We start from the raw sequence: 22,406 nt of genomic DNA on the forward strand, positions 1-22,406 counted from the left end.
TTTATTGATGTGTTATTTTCATTTTTAGCTCCATATTTTCGCTCACCTAGTCACTTTCCCAATATCCGGACGAGTCAACGGTCGAGTCTGTGTTTAACAGCTTTATTGTGGCTCTAATAAGGGACTTATACTAGCCTATAGCTATGGAGTATGGACTATGGTGCTTATATTTGAAAGAGATGTCCTCTCGTTCATTTCCAATCTTTTTTTTATTATTATTGTTTGTATTATTGGAAGGCAAAGACTATCGTGTCGAAACTCAAATTGTTCCTCATGTGTAGAAATGTGCTGATAAGAGCTTATGTTGACATATGGTATTTTATAATCATATTTATTTGGTATAACAGCTTTGCAGGAGATGGCAGGAGGTGCAAATTACCTTTTAGTGGGACCCTCCATCGAGAAACGATAATTAAGTATATTAATCATAAACACTCGTTAATGCCTTATGTAAGAAATGAATTGTATGTTGTTTCATGTATATTTTAATGCTTTTTGGTGGACCATGAATTTTATTTTTTGGTGGCTTATGGGTCTTGGACTCTTTTTGTGATTCATCATATATGACAGTGTATTTCATTTTTTCAATAATTCACAGGTTAAAAAATTATTTATTTTCTTACAATGTAAAAAGTAAAGAAATTAAAGATGGTGATAATGAAAAAAAAATATTTTGATAAATATCGAAAGAAAATAATTTTGATAAAATTGAAAATGTTAATATATTTGACAAATCCTAACGACACATATTTTGGAGAATATTCCAAGTTTATTTCCTTTTTTGGATTGTGTTGAATTTAATATTTTTTTAGGTTTCCACGGATCAATTTTACTAGCATAAAAGGCACCATGTTAGTTGAAATAAAAACTATTTTATCTAAAAAAATAAATTGTACATAATAAATATGAAACAATTTTAAAATAAGATCTGTTTTATTTATGGAAAAATAACACACGGAAATAGAATTAATTTTTTAAGAATTTAATTTTAATATATTGACTATATAAAAAAATTTACATAATCATTTAATTACATCTGTTATTTTAAGTGATTTTTTAATGAACGGTCTGATTCGATTTTAACAACATAAATATATTGTATTTGTTGCTGAAGTAAGCTTAACCACATCATCAACATCGATCTTGTATAGTATATCATCACCATTGACATAATACAGTAACATAGTCTTATTATGGAGTAATATGTTTGTTCTAATTTCTACCTTCTAATAAAAAAGATCACTTTATACGTTCTAAAATTAAAGTATGATAGAAAAAACTATTAAAAGAAATGAGTTGTATAGCTTTCATATGGATTTATATTTATTATTATTTAGCTTTAAGCACGAATAACTTATCCTCAAAATTGACAAGGGTTTTGGTGAAATCATCTAATAAATCTAAATTCTCCATGTGACTACAACTATAGAGTGGGAAAAGATTGTATCTATTTCAAATTTTAAACACTTCTTCCGTGCACGGATTTCTCGCCAAATAAAGTAATAATACGGTAAATACTTAATTATATGAAGAATTCTTCATCTGAAAATATTAATCGAAAATCGTTAAATAATTTATTATATTTAAATAAATTACTTGATATAATATATATTTATTTCAGTTATTAAATTTACATAAAGAAAATATACAAGTAATTGCTCAATAATATTGTATAGGATAAATTTAGAAAAAATGGGATCTAAAATTAAAAGAAAACATTGGGATTCGATGCCTCTTGGATATGCATTAAGGCCAAACATCACATCCCCAACTTGTAAAAGTGAAGAAAAGTACCCACGTTTATTCTTTGCACAGATGCATAGATCTATCTTTGAAATTTGATTTATTCACAAAACACCCCTTAAAGAATACATAACACAAAGAGAATCTCCCAAATAGCTTCTTGATTACTACTACTACTAAGTATATCTCCATACATAAAATAACCACTATAAAAATGGAAACAACCCCATTACACAATTATTAGCAATAAACCAAAATTAACGTAATAGTAGTATACATGATGAGTTCATCATCGTCAAGTGGAATTAATAATAATGGGTTGTTTGCATGGAAGTTTAACTTGCCGGTGCAATTCCTATTTGGTGGCCTTGCACTCATTTTTGGAGTAATTGGGATGTCCTTGTTCTTCCTTGTTTGTTGTCCATGTCGCAAACGACAATCGTTTTGCGAGTGTCACACAAACGACAACCCTAAAGATGCATCGAGCATGCGAGCTGAGCTTGAGTCTAATGTTCTGGTAATAGTAGCTGGTGAAAAACATCCAACTTTTATGGCAAAGCCTTTGTTTTTAGGTAATTAATAATCAAATGTGTAGCTTTGACCACTTTTTCTATTTTTATTTTTTTTTTATTTTTATGTTTTGTATTGTGTTCCATATATGTAATTTTGAGAATGGATGATTTTTATTAATACGATGTACAAGCAGATATATCTTGTAAAATTGTTAATTTTTTTGTAAGATCTAATTTTAGGTCTATAGATATATGTTATTAAAGGGTTTATCATTTATTGATGATGATTTTAAATGGCAAAATTAATTACTAGAAGAAAAATATTTATAAACTTGAGTGAAAATAGATTGATCGAGATTCTTCTTACTATAAAATCTCTTATAATATGTTTGGAATAAAATATTTTAAAATTGATTTTCTTTTAGTTAAAAATATTGAATTAAAATAAATTATTATGTTTGAAATTAATTATACAAACAACAACAACAACAAAGCCTTGTCCCACTAAGTGGGGTCGGCTACATGAATCAAGCGACGCCATTGTGCTCTGTCATGTATCATGTCTACAGAGAGACCGTTTACATGTAGATCTCGTTTGACCACTTCATGGATAGTCTTCTTAGGTCTTCCTCTGCCTTTCGCCCTTTGTCCATCTTCCATCTCATCCACCCTCCTGACTGGATGTTCTATCGGTCTTCTTCTCACATGTCCAAACCATCTGAGACGCGATTCAACCATCTTTTCCACAATGGGTGCTACTCCAACTCTCTCCCTTATATCTTCATTCCTTATTTTATCCAATTGCGTATGACCACTCATCCATCTCAACATCTTCATCTCTGCCACACTCAGCTTATGTTCGTGCTCCTCTTTAGCCGCCCAACACTCCGTACCATACAGCATAGCCGGTCTTATAGCGGTGCGATAGAATTTACCTTTAAGTTTTAAAGGCACTTTTTTGTCGCATATAAAACCAGATGCACTCTGCCATTTTGACCAACCTGCTTGGATCCTATGATTTACATCCTGTTCAATCTCTCCATTATCATGTATGATGCACCCAAGATACTTAAAACTTTTAACTTTATCTAGGATGTTTTCTCTTCACCTTTATATTTGGGTTTTCCCTTCTCAGACTGAACTTACATTCCATATATTCTGTCTTGCTACGGCTTATGCGCAGACCATATACTTCTAAAGCTTCTCTCCATAACTCCAACTTCTTATTTAGGTCTTCCCTTGACTCTCCCATAAGGACGATATCATCGGCAAAAAGCATGCACCATGGCACAGGCTCTTGGATGTGCTTTGTGAGTACTTCCAGGACTAATGTGAAAAGGTATGGGCTTAAGTATGATCCCTGGTGTAATCCTATACCAATAGGGAATTCTTCCGTCACACCACCTTGAGTCTTCACACTAGTTGTGGCCCCATCATACATGTCTTTAATTGCCCGAATATATGCGATCCTTACTCTTCTCTTTTCTAAAACCTTCCATAAGACCTCCCTTAGTACCCTATCATACGCTTTTTCCAAATCAATAAACACCATATGTAGGTCCCTTTTACTACTACGATACCTCTCCATCATCCTTCTTAATAGGTATATCGCTTCAGTGGTAGATCTTCCTGGCATAAATCCAAATTGATTCTCTGTTACTTGTGTCTCTTTTCTCAACCTCCGTTCTATCACCCTTTCCCATAACTTCATAGTATGACTCATAAGTTTAATCCCTCTATAGTTTCCGCAACTTTGTATATCCCCTTTATTCTTGTAGATAGGTACCAATGTGCTCTTTCTCCACTCATCAGGCATCTTCTTTGACCTTAAAATCTCATTAAAAAGCTTGGTTAACCAGTTGATGCCTTTTTCTCTAAGACCTTTCCAAACCTCAATCGGGATATTATCAGGTCCTACTGTCCTGCCATTTTTCATCTGCTTTAAAGCCTCTTTTACCTCGAAGTCTCGAATCCTTCGATAGTAGTCAAAGTTTTGATCTTCTTCCTTTGTGCATAATCGACCAAGGCTCGGAAGAGTCTTCTGTCCCTCATTAAATAACTCGTAGAAGTAACTCTTTCACCTTTCATTAATCTTCTCCTCTTGAGCCAACACCTCTCCATCCTTATCCTTTATGCACTTAACCTGATCCAAATCTCTCGTTCTTCTTTCCCGACTCTTTGCGATTCTATATATACCTTTTTCTCCTTCTTTCGTGCCCAAAGACTGGTAGAGACCCTCATATGCTCTTGTTTTTGCTTCACTTACAGCCACTTTTGTCTCTTTCTTAGCCGCCTTATATTTTTTCCAATTATCTGCATTGCGGCATAAAGACCACTCTTTAAAGCATTCCCTTTTTATCTTTATCTTTTCTTGTATACTCGCATTCCACCACCAGGACTCCTTGTCTCTTGGTCCTATTCCTTTAGATTCACCAAAACTTTCTTTTGCTGTTCTTCTAATAACTTCTGCCATCTCCCTCCACATCTCTTCCGCGCTTCCGTTCCCATCCCACTTTGCCTCTTCTCCTACCCGTCTTAGGAAGTTTCTTTGTTCCTCACCTTTCATCCGCCACCACCTCGTCCTTGGGTTCTTCGTATAATGTCTTTTCCTCAACTTTTGCTTAACGCGAAAATCCATGACGAGCACCCTATGTTGTGTTGTCAAACTCTCTCCCGGAATAATTTTACAGTTAATGCAAAATTTTCGGTCGACTCTCCTCAACAAGAAGAAGTCGATTTGAGAGCTTGTCATGCCACTCTTATAGGTTATAAGATGTTCGTCTCTCTTTTTAAAACATGTATTTGCGATGAGAAGATCAAAGGTTGAAGAAAAGTCCAAAATAGTTTTACCCTCGGCATTGATCACCCCGAAACCATGGCCTCCGTGAATACTCCCATATCCAGTCACTTCTCTCCCAACATGGCCATTTAAATCTCCTCCTAAGAAAATCTTATCTCCCAAAGGTATGCCTTGAACCAAACTCTCTAGATCCTCCCAAAACCTTATCTTGTGTTGTTCGTCCAAACCCACTTGCAGTGCATAGGCGCTAATCACATGGAAAGCACCTCCCTCCACCACAAGATTGATAGAGATGATCCGATCTCCCACCCTCTTGACATCCACTACGTTCCTCTTCCACTGCTTATCCACAATTATTCCAACCTCATTCCTATTCTTAACCTTTTCTGTATACCAAAGTTTGAAACCAGAAGTATCCAACTCTCTAGCCTTTGCACCAACCCATTTCGTTTCTTGTAGGCACATAATGTTAATCTTCCTCCTTGTCATGGTGTCCACCACCTCCATGGACTTTCCTGTTAGAGTGCCTATGTTCCATGTCCCAAATCTCAACCTTCTGTCGCTTCGACCTTTACCTTTTACTTTGTGAACTAGCTTATTTACCCTCGTCCGTTCACGAAAATGCGAGAACCCTTGCTCATTTAACACTACATCCGGGTACCGATGCAGCGGCTCTTGCTTTGACACCGTACTCGAGCCATACGACGCGTTGCTTCCGGGCAACGACCTAGCTTTAGCGCAATAATGTCTTTGATTCATGTCATGGGGGTTCGGCTATATTTTTATGTTGGTTGCCGAAGACCTAACACAACCCTCCTCCTTTATCCGGGCTTGGGACTGGCTATGTACCGCAAGTGTAACATAGGCGGAGTTTTTGAAATTAATTATATAAAATCCAAATTAGTTTATTTAAAAATTAATACAATTTATTATCACTAATAATCACTGCTAGACCACTACTACTGCTGGGTTGAACCAAGGTTGAACTGTCATCGATCTAATCTTTGCCAATAGCTACTGACACACATTGTCAATCTCTACCACATTACAGTAAACACGCCAAATAACAACGACTTATTTTGACAACAACAGTGGTTCTAAATAGCTGCATAACCGCATTTCAGCAGTTTGTGAACAGGTTTGTTGCGTGGAGATTAGTTTTGTGACAGTTTTCAGCAACTGCTCGTATAACTGCAGTTAATTCAATATATTGCGTCAAATAATTTGGTAGCAGTTTAAAATCGCCGGGATATGTCTAGACAGGATTAGCGTGATGTTTTCTGATGGATACAAACAACCACAATCTGAGTCGATTAATTTTTTTCAATTTTATTTGCAGCGGTCAATGACTTGACCACTGCTATCAAAACTGTACAAACTGCCAAAAATACATTTTAAAATGCCACAAAAATGTTGTATTTGCAGCCCAAATAGTTGTTTTTTTTTGTTTAATTACTCTGTCGGTCCCTATAGTTTCATTGGATTTTCAATTAGGTCCTTATACTTTTTTTTCGATTAAGTCCCTATACCATATCAGATTTTGTAGTTAAGTTCCTGTCGTGATTAAAATGCTAGAATTAATGGAATATTCCATTAAACAAAGCGAATATGTCTAATACTTGACTGAATATTCTGTATAGTCTAACAGAATATTCCATTAATTTCAACGTTTTTGTAAGGTAATGACTTAGTTACAAAATCTAATATGGCATAGGAATTTAATTGAAAAGAAAAAATGTATAAGGACCTAATTGAAAATTTGGTGAAACTATAAGGACCAATAGGATAATTAATTTTTTTTAATATTCTAGGTATATTTTGGCGCTTCTTGTTTTTTTTTTAATATTACAAATCTTATTATTTTTCATCTAAAAACTTAAATTGATGGCGAAAACTTATGAAAATATATCTGCAAACAAATTAATATATTATAAAATATCAATAAAGTATATCTCTTGTTAAGAATAGGCAACTTTAAAAAAAAACATATGCTTCAAATAAAATAACATCCAATCCTAATATCTATATTTCGCTTTGTTCTCAAAGGAATTCATCCCTGTAGTGATGTTTGATGGTAGTTTCCCACCATGCTGTTAAATTAGATATCTCAAAGCACTCTCCATTGCCTACCTCTTTATCTTCTCTGCTACTACTTTCTTTTCAATTTCTCATCTGCCACCTCTGTCTGTAGTTCAAGCAGCACCATGTTGGTCTCCTCTATTCATCTTTCGAATGATACGAATTTGGATTGAAGAGTTAACTAGGAGTCTGTCCGAAATCCATGCCATGCACACTACTCGGTGCTCTATTCTGAAAGTTTGAGCAAGCGAATCATTTTGAGACAGTATTCTAGAAGACTCATCATGTTGTTTAATATCCACAATTCTTTCCTGCAAACATAAGCAATTACAATAAAGTATAATTGAATAGACTTTCAACACAATTTTCTAATTAAAACCAATGAAAAACAACATAAAGAATCTCAACATAGTAATTACACCAATGGCTTTAGCTTCTTCATGGATATATAGGAGTCATTATTTTGTTTGTGCACTAAGTTCCATAACTCTCCTCTACTAACTTTTCTCCCTTGTACTTTCGATTGTAACAATATAGTTTATACCATCACCGTATTCCACCCAATTGTATCCAATGCTTTTTATCAATTCTCGGCGGGCATTACTCAATATTTAGCATTTTCGTTGAGTCGTAATACTCATGATCATGGTTCTAAAACCTAAACCAGATTGGCGAGTCAGACGGGTTAAACCGCAAACCGGACACTTATGCAGTTCAGCTTACCATCAAAAACTGCCAAACTCAAAACCGTTTTTAAATTACTAAATCGGCCAAGAACCGGTCGATCGAATCGAATTGGGACCTGATTGACTTTTGCAAGAAAGAGAAAACGACGCCGTAAGAAACCTTTGAACCCCTTATTTTTTCCTAATCACAATTGTCAACCTCTCATTCCACCCTCACTTCCTCAGTAAAGCAAAATTTTATCTTCTGCAATTCTGCTCCGCCCCAATCAGTTATTGATCCTTTCAAGTACTTGAAATAGACCATTACCCCTAGGGTCTAACTTGGATTTTCTTTGAGTAGAAAATTTATCTTTTCTCAAATGAACCCATACCAGTCACCAGGTTAAAAAACAAGTTGTCTTTGACTTTTATTCACCCTTTGAGCTGTTAACCTATTTTTCTTTTCAATCAACTCATGTACTTTCAAGTGCATTGCTTTAACCTTTTCAGCTTTACCTTCTGCATCCAAGATAACAAGATCACTCAAAGGCAAAGGTAATAAATCCAAAATAGTTAAAGGATTAAAACCATATACAAATTCAAAAGGAGAAAAATTCGTAGAAGAATAAATTGTTCTATTATAAGCAAACTCAATAAAAGGTAAATAATCTTTCCAAATTTTTATATTCTTACCAACAACAGCACATAATAAGGTCCCTAATATTCTATTTACTACTTTAATTTGATTATTAGTATGAGGATGACAAGTAGTAGAATATAACAATTTAGTTCCCAATTTACTCCATTACACTTTTCACAAATGACTAAAAAAATTTACATCACGATCAGAAACAATAGTTTGGAGAACACCATGCAATCGCATAACCTCCTTAAAAAATAAATCAATAATATTTGTGACATCACAGTTTTATGGCATGCAATAAAATAAGCCATTTTACTAAACCTGTCTACCACAACAAAAATGTTATCTCTACCTTTCCTAGTTCTAAGCAAACCAAGAACAAATTCTATAGAAATATCAACTCACAGATGCACAGGAACAGATAAGGGAGTATACAAACCATGCGGTGAAGACTTAGATTTAGCCTGTTTACATGCAATATATTTAGCACAAAATTTTTTAACATCCATACGTATGTGTGGCCAGTAAAAATATTCAGATAACACATTCAAAGTCTTATGCACACCAAAATGACCCATCAAATCTCTGTTATGTAATTTCAGAACAAGTAAGTCCACAATAAAACAAGCAGGCACAATTTCTATTACCACGAAATAGAAAATCTTCATGTCTATAAAATTTGTTAAGTGCACCATATTCACAAGAGGCATAAATAGCATAAAAGTTAGAATCCGTTGCATAGAACTCTTTTAAAAACTCAAATCCTAACAACTTAAAAGTAAGTATAACAATCAACGCATATATCTGAGATAAAGTATCAGCAACTACATTCTCTTTACCTTGTTTAAAGGCAATCACATACGGAAAGCTCTCAATAAATTTTACCCATTTAGCATGTCTTTTATCAAGCCTACCTTGTCCTTTTAAGTGCTTTAAGAATTTATGATCTATGTGAATCACGAATTCTTTAGGTAGTAGGTAATGTTGCCACACCTCCATTGCTCAAACCAAGGCATACAATTCTTTGTCATAAGTTGAATATTTGTGTTGAGCTAAGTTCAACTTTTCACCAAAATATGCAATGGCCCACTTTTCTTGCAAAAAAACAGCACCTATACCAATCTTAGAAGCATCACATTCGAACTCAAAGGTGTTATCAAAGTTAGGTGAAACAAGAATAGGACAGAACACAAACAATCTTTTAGGGTATGAAATACAATTTTTTGTGCCTTTTACCATTTAAATCTAACATATTTTTTGATAACCTCTGTTAGAGGCGTAGTAATGGTAGAAATAATTTTCACAAATCTTCTGTAAAAACTAGCTAAACCATAAAAACTTCTTACCTCAGAAGTATTCTTAGGCGTTGGCCATTCTCAAATAGCTTTCACCTTTTCCTCATCAACCTCAATTCCACTCGTGCTCGTAACAAAAACAAGAAACACAACTCTATCAATACAAAATGTGCACTTTTTAATATTGGCATATAAATATTCTTTTCAAAACACTTTTAAAATAGTTGAAACATATGACAAGTGGTCATCCAAACAAGTGCTGTAAATGAGAATATTATCGAAATAAATAATAACAAATTTACTCAAAAAATCTCGCAAAACATGGTTCATTAGGCGCATAAAAGTACTAAGTGCATTAGTTAACCCAAAAGGCATTACTAACCACTCATATAACCCATGTTTTGTTTTAAATGAAGTCTTCCATTCATTTCTTGATTTCATTTTAAGTTGATGATACCCAAGTTTTAAATCAATTCTAGAGAATATGCATGCACCATGTAATTCATCAAGCATGTCATCTAACTTAAGGATAGGATAAATTATATTTTACTGTAATCTTATTGACTGTATGACAACTACACACATCCGTCAAGTACTATCATTCTTTGAAACCAACAAAACTGGAACAGCACATGGGCTCATACTCTCTCTGATGTGACCTTTGGCTAATAATTCTTCCACTTATCTTTGAAGCTCATTTGTCTCCTCAAGTTACTCCTATAAGCTGGTCTATTAAGAATGCTAGTTCCAGAAATAAAATCAATTTGGTATTTAATCCCTCGTAATGGAGGCAAACCACTTGGCACGTCAATAGAAAAGACATATACAAATTCCTACAACAAAGAGACAAAGCTATTTGACAAATTTGGATTAAGTCCAGTGTCAGATAATAAGGTTCCTCGAAATCGAATCATAATCATGGCTCTGTTGCCTACTAAAGTACTCTTTAAATCTCTCTTTTGTAAAGAAACACAATACTTTTCACTCACCTTTGGGCCTTTTGCTATATTGTTTTCTCTCATAGTCTCTTTTCTCTCAAATTTTTCTTTGACCTCACATTTCATTCTTTTTTGGTATCCTGTTGAAGTTTCAACTAGTCAAGGTAAAATTTTTTTGGTGATAATGGAGTAAGAGTTATCTTACGACCATTAAAATCAAAAGAAAACTGATTCGTATAACCATCATGGAATGCTCGATGGTCGAAATGCCAAGATCTCCCCAATAATGAATGACAAGCTTGCATTAGTACCACATCACACAATACCTCATCAACATACTTCCTAACAAAGAATGCAATTGTCACGTGCTTGTCAATCTTAATCTCATCACTGTCATTCAACCACTCCAACATGTATGGTTTAGGATGTTGAACACCTGTCAAACTCAAATTCTCTACCATAAATGTATTAGCATTTGTCTAACTACCTACATCAATAATCCGATTATACACCTTTTCACCCATCAAGCATCTAATGTAAATACGATTTTGGTATTACTCTAGCCTATCTTCTTTCATCTACAAATTTAATGCACGTATAACAACAAGATATTCACCATGGACTGCATACTCAACATCACCGTTAAAACAATCCACCAAAGGTTGCATACTATCATGATCAGAGGTATCACTTCGATCAGAATCAGACACAATATCACCTCCTCTAATAACCATCATCCTCTTGTTTGGATAATCACTAGCATAATGACCCAAACCATAACACTTGAAGCATTTAATATCTCTATGCCTAGAAGTAGCAAAAGAAGAAGGGTTAGACTTACCTTTCTTCTTTGTAGCATCAAATTAAACAACTTCTCCTTGGAGTCGGCACCCTTAGTCTTTGTTGTGTCATCACTACAAGACTCAATGTGAACCCACTTTGGATTAGCATGAGATAATCCCTTAGGTGCTCATCTTTGTTGTTGCCTCTCCACTTTTATTGCCATACTGACTGAATCCTCCATCTCCACATAATCATGTAACTCCACCACATCAGCAATAGCTCTATTCAAACCACCTATAAATTGTGCTATAGTAACTTTAGTATTCTCTTCTATGTTGGTAGTGATCATAAACATCTCCATTTTCTTGTGGTAGTCTTCAACGGACTTGGAGTCTTGAGTCAACCAATGTAACTTTTGATGCACTTTTCTATAGTAGTACGAAGGTACAAATCTCTTCTTCATGAGGTGCTTCATATGATCCCAAGTCTCTATAGGGTGATCGTCATTCCACCGTCTTGTCTTTATTAGTTCATCCCACCAAAGCAAGGCATAGTCAGAAAACACAACTGCTGCCAAACGAACCTTCTTTGTCTCTGAGTAATTATGACAATAAAAAATTCTTTTCACCTTACATTCCTACTCCAATAAACTTCAGGATCGTTTCACCTTATGAACGGCAGTATTTACATCTTAATGGAATTGATATTGCTATATTGACATTCGTGTCGAGGTGTTGTAACTCCATCAAAGTCATCATCAGAATGTATTTGAGGCTGACGTCGACTCTCAAAAGTTTCAAGTTAAGTATTCTTCGACAATGTCTGCGTCACCTCCTGCCTCAATTCCTCCAATTCATTCAAGCGATTAGTTAAGTGTTGAATGATCCTTTGCATCATTCCCATATCAATTAGAGTACCTTATGAGTGGGTTGTCATAGCAATGAACCTGCAAAATTGTTATAGAAAGGACCTCGCAATCACTCTCTCACGTGTTTCACTCGATGATGAAAATTCGTGTTTACTCTCAAAATTGGATTTTACTCTCTATTAAACTCACCACTCTTGTATTTTACAATCTCCTTGGTTATTGTACTTTAGAAATCAAATAAAATAAAAAAATAAAAAAATCTGACACAATAGTAAAAAAAGGACTCAAATAAAAGACAAAAGATACAGAATACAAAGAGATAAAATTAAAAAAAAGGTTAAATTACACAGTTGGTCCCTACACTTTCAGTGAAATTGCAAATTAGTCCCTACACTTTAAAAGTTTATAATTGGGTCCCTAAAGAGAATTAAAATTTGCAATTTAGTTCCCGACGTTCAAAAAGTATTTGGTTTACAGAATATTCTCAGAATATTCTGTATTTTGAACATGTGTGCTGCACATGTTTGCAATAGGGACCAATTTGCAACTTTAGTCAAAGTATGGGGACCAACCGTGTAATTTAACCATTTGAAAATGACAAAAAAACTTTCTAGACTATCTGAATCCACCCTACCCCTCTCCAGCTCTCTCACTCTCACTTTCTCACTTTTCAAAATGGCACCCCAACCCCAACGCTCTCTATCTCTCATGCAAGATTTAATTCATGGCAAATTATATGTGACTAAACCCTAATTCCTTAAACCTTTTTAGTCTCCTCTAAAATTCATTAACCGCCAATTTCTTGGTAACTTAATTCCAATTAGAGGGTGAAGTTTAATTATAGTTATATGCCACAAAAATCCTAATTATCCAAATATAAGAGGATTATATATCACGTAAAATATATATTTCCTAAAACTAAATAATATATTTTCCTATTTTTAAATAAAATAAATTTTAAATCAGAATTAATAGGAGATTGCGTGCTTGCTTCTTGGAGAGTTGGGGACCACTTGATTCCTTAATAGTCCACGCCTAATCTCAAGTTAGGTGCAGCCTTGGCAGAATTGATGGAAAAGAAGTATGGACTAATACATCGTTGGAAAGCTCAAGAAGTTAGCTTTCCAACACCACTAGAATCACATCAATTGGACCTCTGTAACTCGAGTTATTCAGGTTTGAGTGCAGAGAGGTCAGGGTTGACAGCATCATTCGCCTTCTTCTCTTTTTCTGTGGAAACTCTATCAAATCCATCCGAATACTACCTAAAATAAACATAATTGCACACGACTCAAAATAGCATCCATAGTGGCTAAAAGATAATTAGTTCTTGATTAAACTCTACAAATTAAATGCAAATTCACTAGGAAAAGGTAGGAAAGATGCTCACGCATCATTCGCCTCTGTCACCGCGTCGGATTCACTAATAAATTGAGTTGCTATTTTTGTGTTGATTTGTTACTATTTTTTTCTTAGACATTAAATTGTTCGCTTTGAGCATGCTTGGGATTGGAATTGTTCTCTTTCATTTATCGTCGGTGTTCAGTATTAGGATTGGAAGAGAAGAAAAAGTTGTCGGATGAAAGAGGCAAGATGGAGGAAGGAGGCGAGACCCGACTCGTGAGCACAAATGCGGTGGATCCAGCGTAGCGACAGTGAACCGAGGTGAGAGACAGAGAGCGGTAGGGTTCGGTGTCGTTTTAGAAAGTGAGAAAGTGAGAGTGAGAGAGTTGGGGAGGGACGGGATAGGTTCAGATAGCCTAGGGAGTTTTTGGTCACTTCAAATGATTAAATTATACAGTTGATCCCCATACTTTCACTAAAATTGCAAATTGGTCCCTGTTGTCAAATATGTGCAACTCACATGTTCAAAATACAGAATATTCTGAGAATATTCTGTTAAATCAAACACTTTTTGAATGGCGGGGACTAAATTACAAATTTTAATTCTCTTTAGGGACCCAATTATAAATTTTTAAAGTGTAAGGACTAATTTGCAACTTCACTGAAAATGTAGAGGCCAACTGTGTAATTTAACCTTAAAAAAAGATAATAATACTAATAATAATAATAATAGTAGTAATAATAATAATAATAATAATAATTTTTTAAAGATTGTTTTTGTTTTTGTTTTATAACACAACTCTTTTAATTTTTTTGTTGTAATTTTTTTTTATTTACTGAATGCTTTTTTTTTTTTTTAGTTTTACTGTGAATACCTTGTTATTTTGTTTTATTTTTTCAATGAAACCTAACTCTACTGGAACAATAAGGGGAACAAGAAGCAATAATAAAATTAAACAATAAACAATAAGAAAAACTAACAAAAATTAAGAGAACGACGCAGTTGCTACGAGAAGGGAGAAAAATAAGGAAAAATAAGAGACGAAGGGAGACACTAACAAGAACAATGAACGACGCAGGTGATGACGGTACCGCGGATGTTCTTTTTTTTTTTTATTTTAATATTCAAGAACACAAATAACACAAACAACAACTGCACAGATTTAGTGAATAAGAGTTTTTTTTATTAGGATAAAAGAAGAACAAATATAAATTAACAAAGATTAATTTAATACCTAAAATATTTGATACCAAATGATATGAAATGGAATTTAGGACAAGATAAAAAAATCAAAGAAAGAAGTTTTACTATCTCAATTTAATTTTTTGGTACAACAGTTAAAGAAATAACTTTATTTCTTTTTTTTATCACACTCAAATTTTTTAAAGAAACTTAAAAAATATTTTATTTGTCAAAATTTAAAAAAATGACTATAAAATTGAGAGGTTTTTATAGCTTTTAGTTCCAAAATTTTAATGCATAAGTTCACTAAAATAAAATGAGTCAAATTATAATTGGACCTAAAATAATAAAAACAAACATAATATAAGTTCTAAAATAAATATTAATAAGATGATGTTTATTTGATTCAACTTGATTAACAAAAATCTTCAATGTAACTTGTAAATAGTAAAACGTTTGGCTTTCTATAATCGTTAACCATTATCTTTTTCAATACTTAATGTATTTTTTGAACAAATAATTTAATCATATTTATAAATTTTTTTTTATTTTTTTAGTTATTATTCTTATAATTAGACTAATTAATATATGACAACTCTTAATTTGTTCCACAAAATTCATATCATTTATACTCTTCAAATTAGTAGCACTATTCCTTTGTTAGAATCTTTAGGAATTTATGCGTCGTAATTTTGTTTGTCTTCTTTCTCTTAGCTCCACTAAGTACATGTTATGTACTAATATCAACCTAAAAATTTAGCTTAAACTCTTATTAAAGTCTCAGCTCTGTTTCTTCATAAAATGTATATTATTGAAATCTTGATTAGGAATATTTAACTATATCTTTGAAATAATGAGAAAGCAAATGAGCATATTAAATATTGCTCTTGAACAATTATTGTGAACTCTAATGTATGAGGTTAGTTTCTTTTGAACAAATTCAAGCATAAAATAGAATTTCTAAAATCAGACAATACTTATTAGTTTAACTATTTAATTAAAATATGTCTATCTGTGTTTGAAAAATTTTGCAGATAGATGAAATAATTATCTTTGGAAGGAGAAAAAGTAGATAATTAGGTTAGGAATTTTGTCTCTAGGATTTCGCGTAACATGCATGCAACACCTAGAATACAATTACATAGATAGAAGTCAGGAAATGCTTTAAAAAATTCTTTAATATTTTGACCATTTGTAAATTGTAACATGAATTTTTAGCATGATATTTTTTTTTTTAAACAAAAGAGCTCAACACAATACAATGAAATAAAAATAAAATTAACAAACAAAAAGAATATATAAAGACAATGAATAGAAAACTGTCTTTAGTGTTATCTTCGGCATTGTCATCAACGATAAAAGGAATCCAAATTACTCCACTCTCTATAACTGATTACAGATTTATGGAACACTTTCTCTGCATTCCATTCCGTGTTATTGAAAATCTGCCGGTTTCTCTCCCAGACATTTCAAATAACCGAAAAAAAGCATATGAGCCACTTGTTGTGTTTTTCTTTCCTAATAGCAACACATGTCCAGCTCTCAAAGTATTCCTTTAGTAAGTCCGGAATAGATCACAATCTTCCAAAATCAGATAGCCATTGACACCACACCTGTCAAGTAAACTCATAGCCTAGAAACAAGTGGTGACTATATTCAACATATTTTTTACACAAAATACATATGTTATTACCATGTCTAATAATTCCCAGTCTATGCAGTCTTTCTTTGGTATTCACTTTGCCTATCAAAGTAAACCAAATAAATAACTCCACTTGTGATAGAACCAAATCTTTCCAAATGATTCTAGTGAAGCTGTAGCTGGTTATTATCTCCGAGAGGGATTCTGACTGCATCACCTGCACAAAAGAGTTAGTTAAAAAAAAATACCTTCCTTGTTGAACTTCCAAACAACTCTGTCTTGCTTATCATGTACTAGCTCAATAGGCCTTAAAGTTTTATGTAATTGATCCACTAATTCTAACTCCCATTGGCATAACTCTCGCCTCCACTGGAAGTTCCAGATCCACTCTAACCCATCCCAAAACCCACCACAAACCTCTATGACAAATCCTTTTCGGTTTGAAATAAAGAAAAGCCTCGGAAAACTCATCTTTAGCGAACCACTTTGTAGCCAAACATCCTCTCAGAATCGAGTCCTTATTCCGTCACCCACCTTCAAAGATAACCCCGCAATCATCTTATCTCTCACATTACTATCCTTGACCTGCAGCTGACAGATATCCTTCCATAGACCCCCTTTAGTGAGTAATGTCTGAGCCGATAACATCACATTGGGGTTCAAGTTATAGCAAGAGCACACGACCTTCTGTTATAATGGACACTCCTCTTTTGAAAACCGCCACCACCACTTGAAAAGAAGTGTAGTGTTTCTAATCACTGCATCACCCACCCTCAACCCACCCACCTTTTTAGGGGTTTGAACCAACTCCCACTTAACTAGCGCCAACCCATTCCTACCTTCCTCCTTGCTCTACAGGAATCTCCTCTACAACGTTATCAACTTTTTCGCCACTGCCTTTGGCATCTTATACAGACTCAAGTAGTATACCGGCAAGCTATTTAACACAAATTTAATAAGGACAAACTTACCCGCTTTATTGAGTACTTTTGTCTTCCACAAGCTGAGCTTCTCCTCAGCCTTGTCAATTATCAGTTTTCAAGTTCTGACTAGTCTTGGGTTTGCTTCTAAAGAAATGCCAAGATATCTTACTAGAAGACTGGCCTCCTTACATCCCAATAAGTTGCACATATTGTAAGTCCACTGCTGTTCGCAATTGATTGGGATTAAACTTGATTTATCAAAGTTAATAGTTAACCCTGACATCATCTCAAAGCACTTAGCAACCTGGCACAGTTTCTGATGGTCTCCTCCTCTGGTGGATAGAACAATATAGTGTCATCTGCAAACTGTAGATATGATAACTCTATATTGTCCTTTCCAATCAGCAGTGACAAAATACGTTTGTTCCTGACTGCCTCCCCTACCATCCTATGCAGCACATCAACAACCAGAACAAACAGAAATGAAGATAGTGGATCACCTTATCTTAGGCCCCTCTCCATCTTAAAAGGTTTAGACGGTGAGTCATTTATCAGGATCGACATAGATGCTATACTAACACACTCTTTTATCCACGCTCTCCATCTCTAACCAAAGTCCATCTTCTGTAGCACAATATCCACAAAACTCCATTTTACCCGGTCATAAGCCTTCTGGAAGTCTAATTTAATGATTGCCGCTTTCTTCTTCCTAGTCTTTAACCAGTGCACTATTTCGCATGCAATAAGGGCCTCATCATGTATTTTCCGACCCTTCACAAATGCGCTTTGGGTCTTTCCTACTAGACCTAGCATGACTGATCTCATCCTCCTAACCATCACTTTGAAAATTACTTTATATACACAACCTATTATATATGCTGATCGGCCGAAGGTCCTTAATCTCCTTTGCTCCGGTAAATTTTGGTACTAGGACCACCCAAGTAATATTGAAATCAGAAAACAACTGTGACGATCAAAAGAGCATGATCATTGATGCAGCTAAGAAGTTAGTTGCTGAAATTTGCTGACTGTTGTTAAGTAAAACTGTCAATATGAAAGGATATTTACTATATTTAACTGAGCTTGCAAAGAACTGTTCCACTAACTTATATTACTTAACTTGCTTGTGGTAAGGAAAAATAACTTAGAAAAAGAAAATGAAAAAGTTGTCTATTTCTAAATTTTTAAATATAGAATAAAAACTAATTAGATAAAAATAAAATTATTATACGTTCTATCTAATCTCCTTATCCTGAACCATGAATGATTTATGATATGATTAAAATAGGATTTAAATTTTGTAAGTGGTTCCTAAAATTTATGATTAAAATCAAAATTATTTCTAACTTTTTTTGTCCTAATATCATCTTCAACGTTACATTTATTAATAAAATAATCCTTTTATTAATAAAAAGACAAATTTACTCTTGAAAAAAAATAAAAAATTACAAATAGAACAAATCTTCTCTTTTACATCTCCTTCTTCCCAAGAATAGATTTAAAATTCCAAATCCACACACCGCATTTCGACGACCTTCACAGCAGTAACGAAGCAGGTCGGTGATGGTGCAAGCTGCAACAACGGTGGCAACAAATGCTAAGAAGCCCTCAGTGATGCCACTTCTCCTCTTACTTACTCTCTTCTCCTTCTCTGGTTGGTGACGCGAAAGCTATAACAACAACAACGATGGCAGTTGAGGAGACCCCACTACTACCACCTCTTTTTCTCTTTCTCTCCTTCCCTCCCCCTCTCTCTCTCCACATCCACAAGCCTCCTTTTCCTTTTTTTCTTCTTCTGAAAAGTTGTCTTTGTTTTTTTTCAATTAAAAAAAATTATTGTTATTGTTGTTTTGAATGTGTTTTCTTTTCAAGTACAATTATATTCGAGTGAAATGGAAGAGTTTCTCTATTTTGGCTTAGTGGTGGTAGCAGCGGTGGCATTGTCATCGTCGGCGTCTTCTTCTCTATTTTGCTGCTTCCGTTCTCTCTTCCTTTTTTTTTCTTTTTTAAAGGTGTAAATGAGTGAAGATGAGATACTGTGTAAATGAGTAAAAATAAAGGATTCTTTATTTTTTGATAATTTTTTTCTCTTGATAGAATCTGAGTAATTGTGTTTGTGGAAGTAATTGATTTGCTTTTGAGTTGAGGGTTCATCTTCAAACAAGTTTTCTTCGGAATAACTAAGAGAAACAAAACAAAGGATATTTTTGTTATTTAAAAATTATTGTGTTCAAAAAGATGACTTTAATAATAAATATAATGTTGAGAATAATTTTAAACAAAAAAAAAAGATTAAGGACGATTTTGATTTTGATTTTGATCTCAAATCTTAGAGACCAAAACAGTACTTATCCCCAACAAAAAAGAGAGAGCAAGGTAAAAGAATGAATCAGCGAGAAGGGAGAGGGAGCGATAAATCAGAATAGCGAATAATAAGGCAAGTGGAAAAGACGATGACGATGACAGAAGGATGGATGGGTAGCCACGCAACTCCACGACAATCAGAAGTGCACAGTGGAGGAGAGAATAATGATTTCGCGCGCTTAATTCCACTCTCTTTTCGTGCGGATTTTTTATGTTGGAGAAGTTTTCTAATGTTAATTATATGATAAAGGTGGGATAAAGTATTTGATTCAGCATCAATTCTCCATAATATTACCGCTAACCCATCAGATTCTACTGCACATTGAAATACTCTAATATAAACCACTGCTATTTTGCCAATTCGCAGCGCGTAGAAAAATGACAATCAATTTTTCGTCGCTATATCCCGCCTGTGTTGTAATGCCACCTCTTTTGTTTTCTAAAATCTTTTGTATTTTTACCTATCGAATTATTTTAATTGCAACTAAATGTTAAAAAAAATAAATTTAGTTATGATGTAAATTTCATAGATTTACAACTCAATTCAATTTTTATTTTTTTATTAATTTTAAATAAAAAATATATTTTAAAATCAAATTAATTTTAATTTTATTATATATTTCAAATACACTATTAATATTTCTATAATAATAATAATAATAATAATAATAATGATAATAATAATATCAGGAAGAGGATGTTGCAATATGAAACACTAATAAACACAACGTCGCTCAAATATATACATATATATTCTATTTAAATATCTGTATACTAAGGAAAAAAAAATATACTTTTATATATATGGGAAACATTCTATTGCAATACCAATATACTATATATAGTGTTTATCCTCAAAAGTCAAAAGTCAAAAGCATATGTCCAAACAACAGCCGCAGCACAATCCAGCACAACTGCACAATTTAAATGAACTCTTTTAGTATCATAAATTATTATTTATGAACTCTTTTAACTCATCAAAATACTAGTATATATACACATGTTCTTTCATATTTAAATGAAAACCATTCAAAATTTAAATAGAGATATTACAATCCTCTCCAGAACCCTCCCTTGAACTTAGTTTGTTCTTCATATGGAGGAACTTGGTGGGTGTAGTTCTCATGAAGAGTGATAGCAGCAGGTGGACCTGGAACTGGATTCATAGGAGCCATTGCAGTGTCTTTTGACTTATATGCCTCTGTATACATGCACAACCATTAATTAAATTGGTAGAACTAATTAATTATTAACAGGCAAATGAAATGAAATTAATTGAACTTGTATATATAGTATACATACCTTTATCTTGATGAGGCTGGTTTTGATCATTAGTGTGACTCATCATATTTTGAAGAACAGGACTAATCAGGAAGATTGTAATTAATTAAAGATATGAGATGGTGGACAAAATACATCGAATTTGGGATAGAGAAAGGAAAAAGGGTTTAATGTGTTATATAGAAAGGGTTCTTTTGTGGAGTGGTTGAGTTTGCTAGCTTTTAATTACATTATTTTAGTTAATAAGTAGTTAATTAAATTAATTTTTTCTGTGGTTACATGTTATATTAATAGTGGGTTGGTTGGAGTTGATATGCATGCAATGATAGTTATCATTCTGATAATTATAATAATAATTATACAATATTTTGGTACTAAAATTAAAGTGATATATATTGTTTTATTTTTTAAAAATAATAAAAGAATCTTGTCAAATAAAAACATTTTGTAATTTTAATAACATTTTTTTTATAACCACTTTAACTATATACTATATTCATATTAAGCTTCATTGTATCTATATACTTTAAACTTCACTGATAACAATCTCTTTGTGCTCTAATCCTTATATTAGTGTTAGTGGATTTGGTTTAGGAAATTACTAAGAAGTAGCAGTAAGAAGAAAACTTAAACATGGTTTCTACTTTTTAGTCTTTTGGTTATTTCCCCGTGCATGTCCAAGTGTGTCGGTGTGACCGACTCTATTTTTCTTTACTTTTGGGAGAAAAATTATTTTTAATTAAAAACTATTTTTAACTTAATCTCTTAATCTTAATAATGAATTTAAATGTATTATTTTATAAATACATAATATTTTAAGTTACGAATCATGCACACTTTATTTAGTTATTGTGTCTGCGCGTATCAGACACATTTTAGACCGGACATACACTTATTAATATTGGTTCGACATACGTATTTGCTGTGTCCAATTAATATCTTAATAAAATATAAAAATTTTTTTTCAAAACACACTTAGACACACCTAAATACCATCACGTATCCATGTGTTCAATTTTATTCTTAACATATATTTTTAAAATAAATTTAGACACACATAAAAAATATTTTATAAAAATTATAACAAAAATAATTTTCTTACGCTTTCAACACATTAAATACATTAAAAGTATTAAAAAGTTTCTATTATAATATTTTTAAAATCTGTCTTTAAAGAACAAGTTTGTTAAATCTATTTAAAAATAATATATATTATTATTTTTATTAGAATAAAAAATATTTTAAATATTTTATATAATTAAAATAAGATATTAAAAATAATTAAAAATTAATTTATGTTTTAATATCAATGAATATCAAAATATCATTACGATTTATCTAAA

General features: G+C 33.0%; 1 protein-coding gene across 1 annotated transcript; it reads right to left on the bottom strand.

Annotated features, from left to right (window-relative positions):
* Positions 1-20,501: 20,501 nt before the first annotated feature.
* LOC130946088 (protein CYSTEINE-RICH TRANSMEMBRANE MODULE 9-like) lies at positions 20,502-21,207 on the bottom strand. The gene is made up of 3 exons (XM_057874772.1): positions 21,085-21,207; positions 20,836-20,983; positions 20,502-20,696 (listed from the first exon to the last, which is right to left on the bottom strand). Exons 1-3 carry the CDS (start codon positions 21,128-21,130, stop codon positions 20,651-20,653), a joined length of 240 nt encoding a protein of 79 aa, XP_057730755.1. The 5' UTR covers positions 21,131-21,207; the 3' UTR covers positions 20,502-20,650.
* Positions 21,208-22,406: the final 1,199 nt, after the last annotated feature.

This window comes from Arachis stenosperma, chromosome 1, assembly GCF_014773155.1.
Source record: "Arachis stenosperma cultivar V10309 chromosome 1, arast.V10309.gnm1.PFL2, whole genome shotgun sequence".
In the NCBI taxonomy this organism is placed as follows: domain Eukaryota; kingdom Viridiplantae; phylum Streptophyta; class Magnoliopsida; order Fabales; family Fabaceae; genus Arachis; species Arachis stenosperma.

Excerpts from the sequence above, each read along its gene's own strand:
- LOC130946088 (XM_057874772.1), bottom strand. The coding sequence starts at position 21,130 with ATGATGAGTCACACTAATGATCAAAACCAGCCTCATCAAGATAAAG. Across the intron at positions 20,984-21,084 it reads CCAGCCTCATCAAGATAAAG|AGGCATATAAGTCAAAAGAC; the intron begins GTATGTATACTA and ends GCATGTATACAG. Across the intron at positions 20,697-20,835 it reads GGAGGGTTCTGGAGAGGATT|TTGTGCTGGATTGTGCTGCG; the intron begins GTAATATCTCTA and ends TAAATTGTGCAG.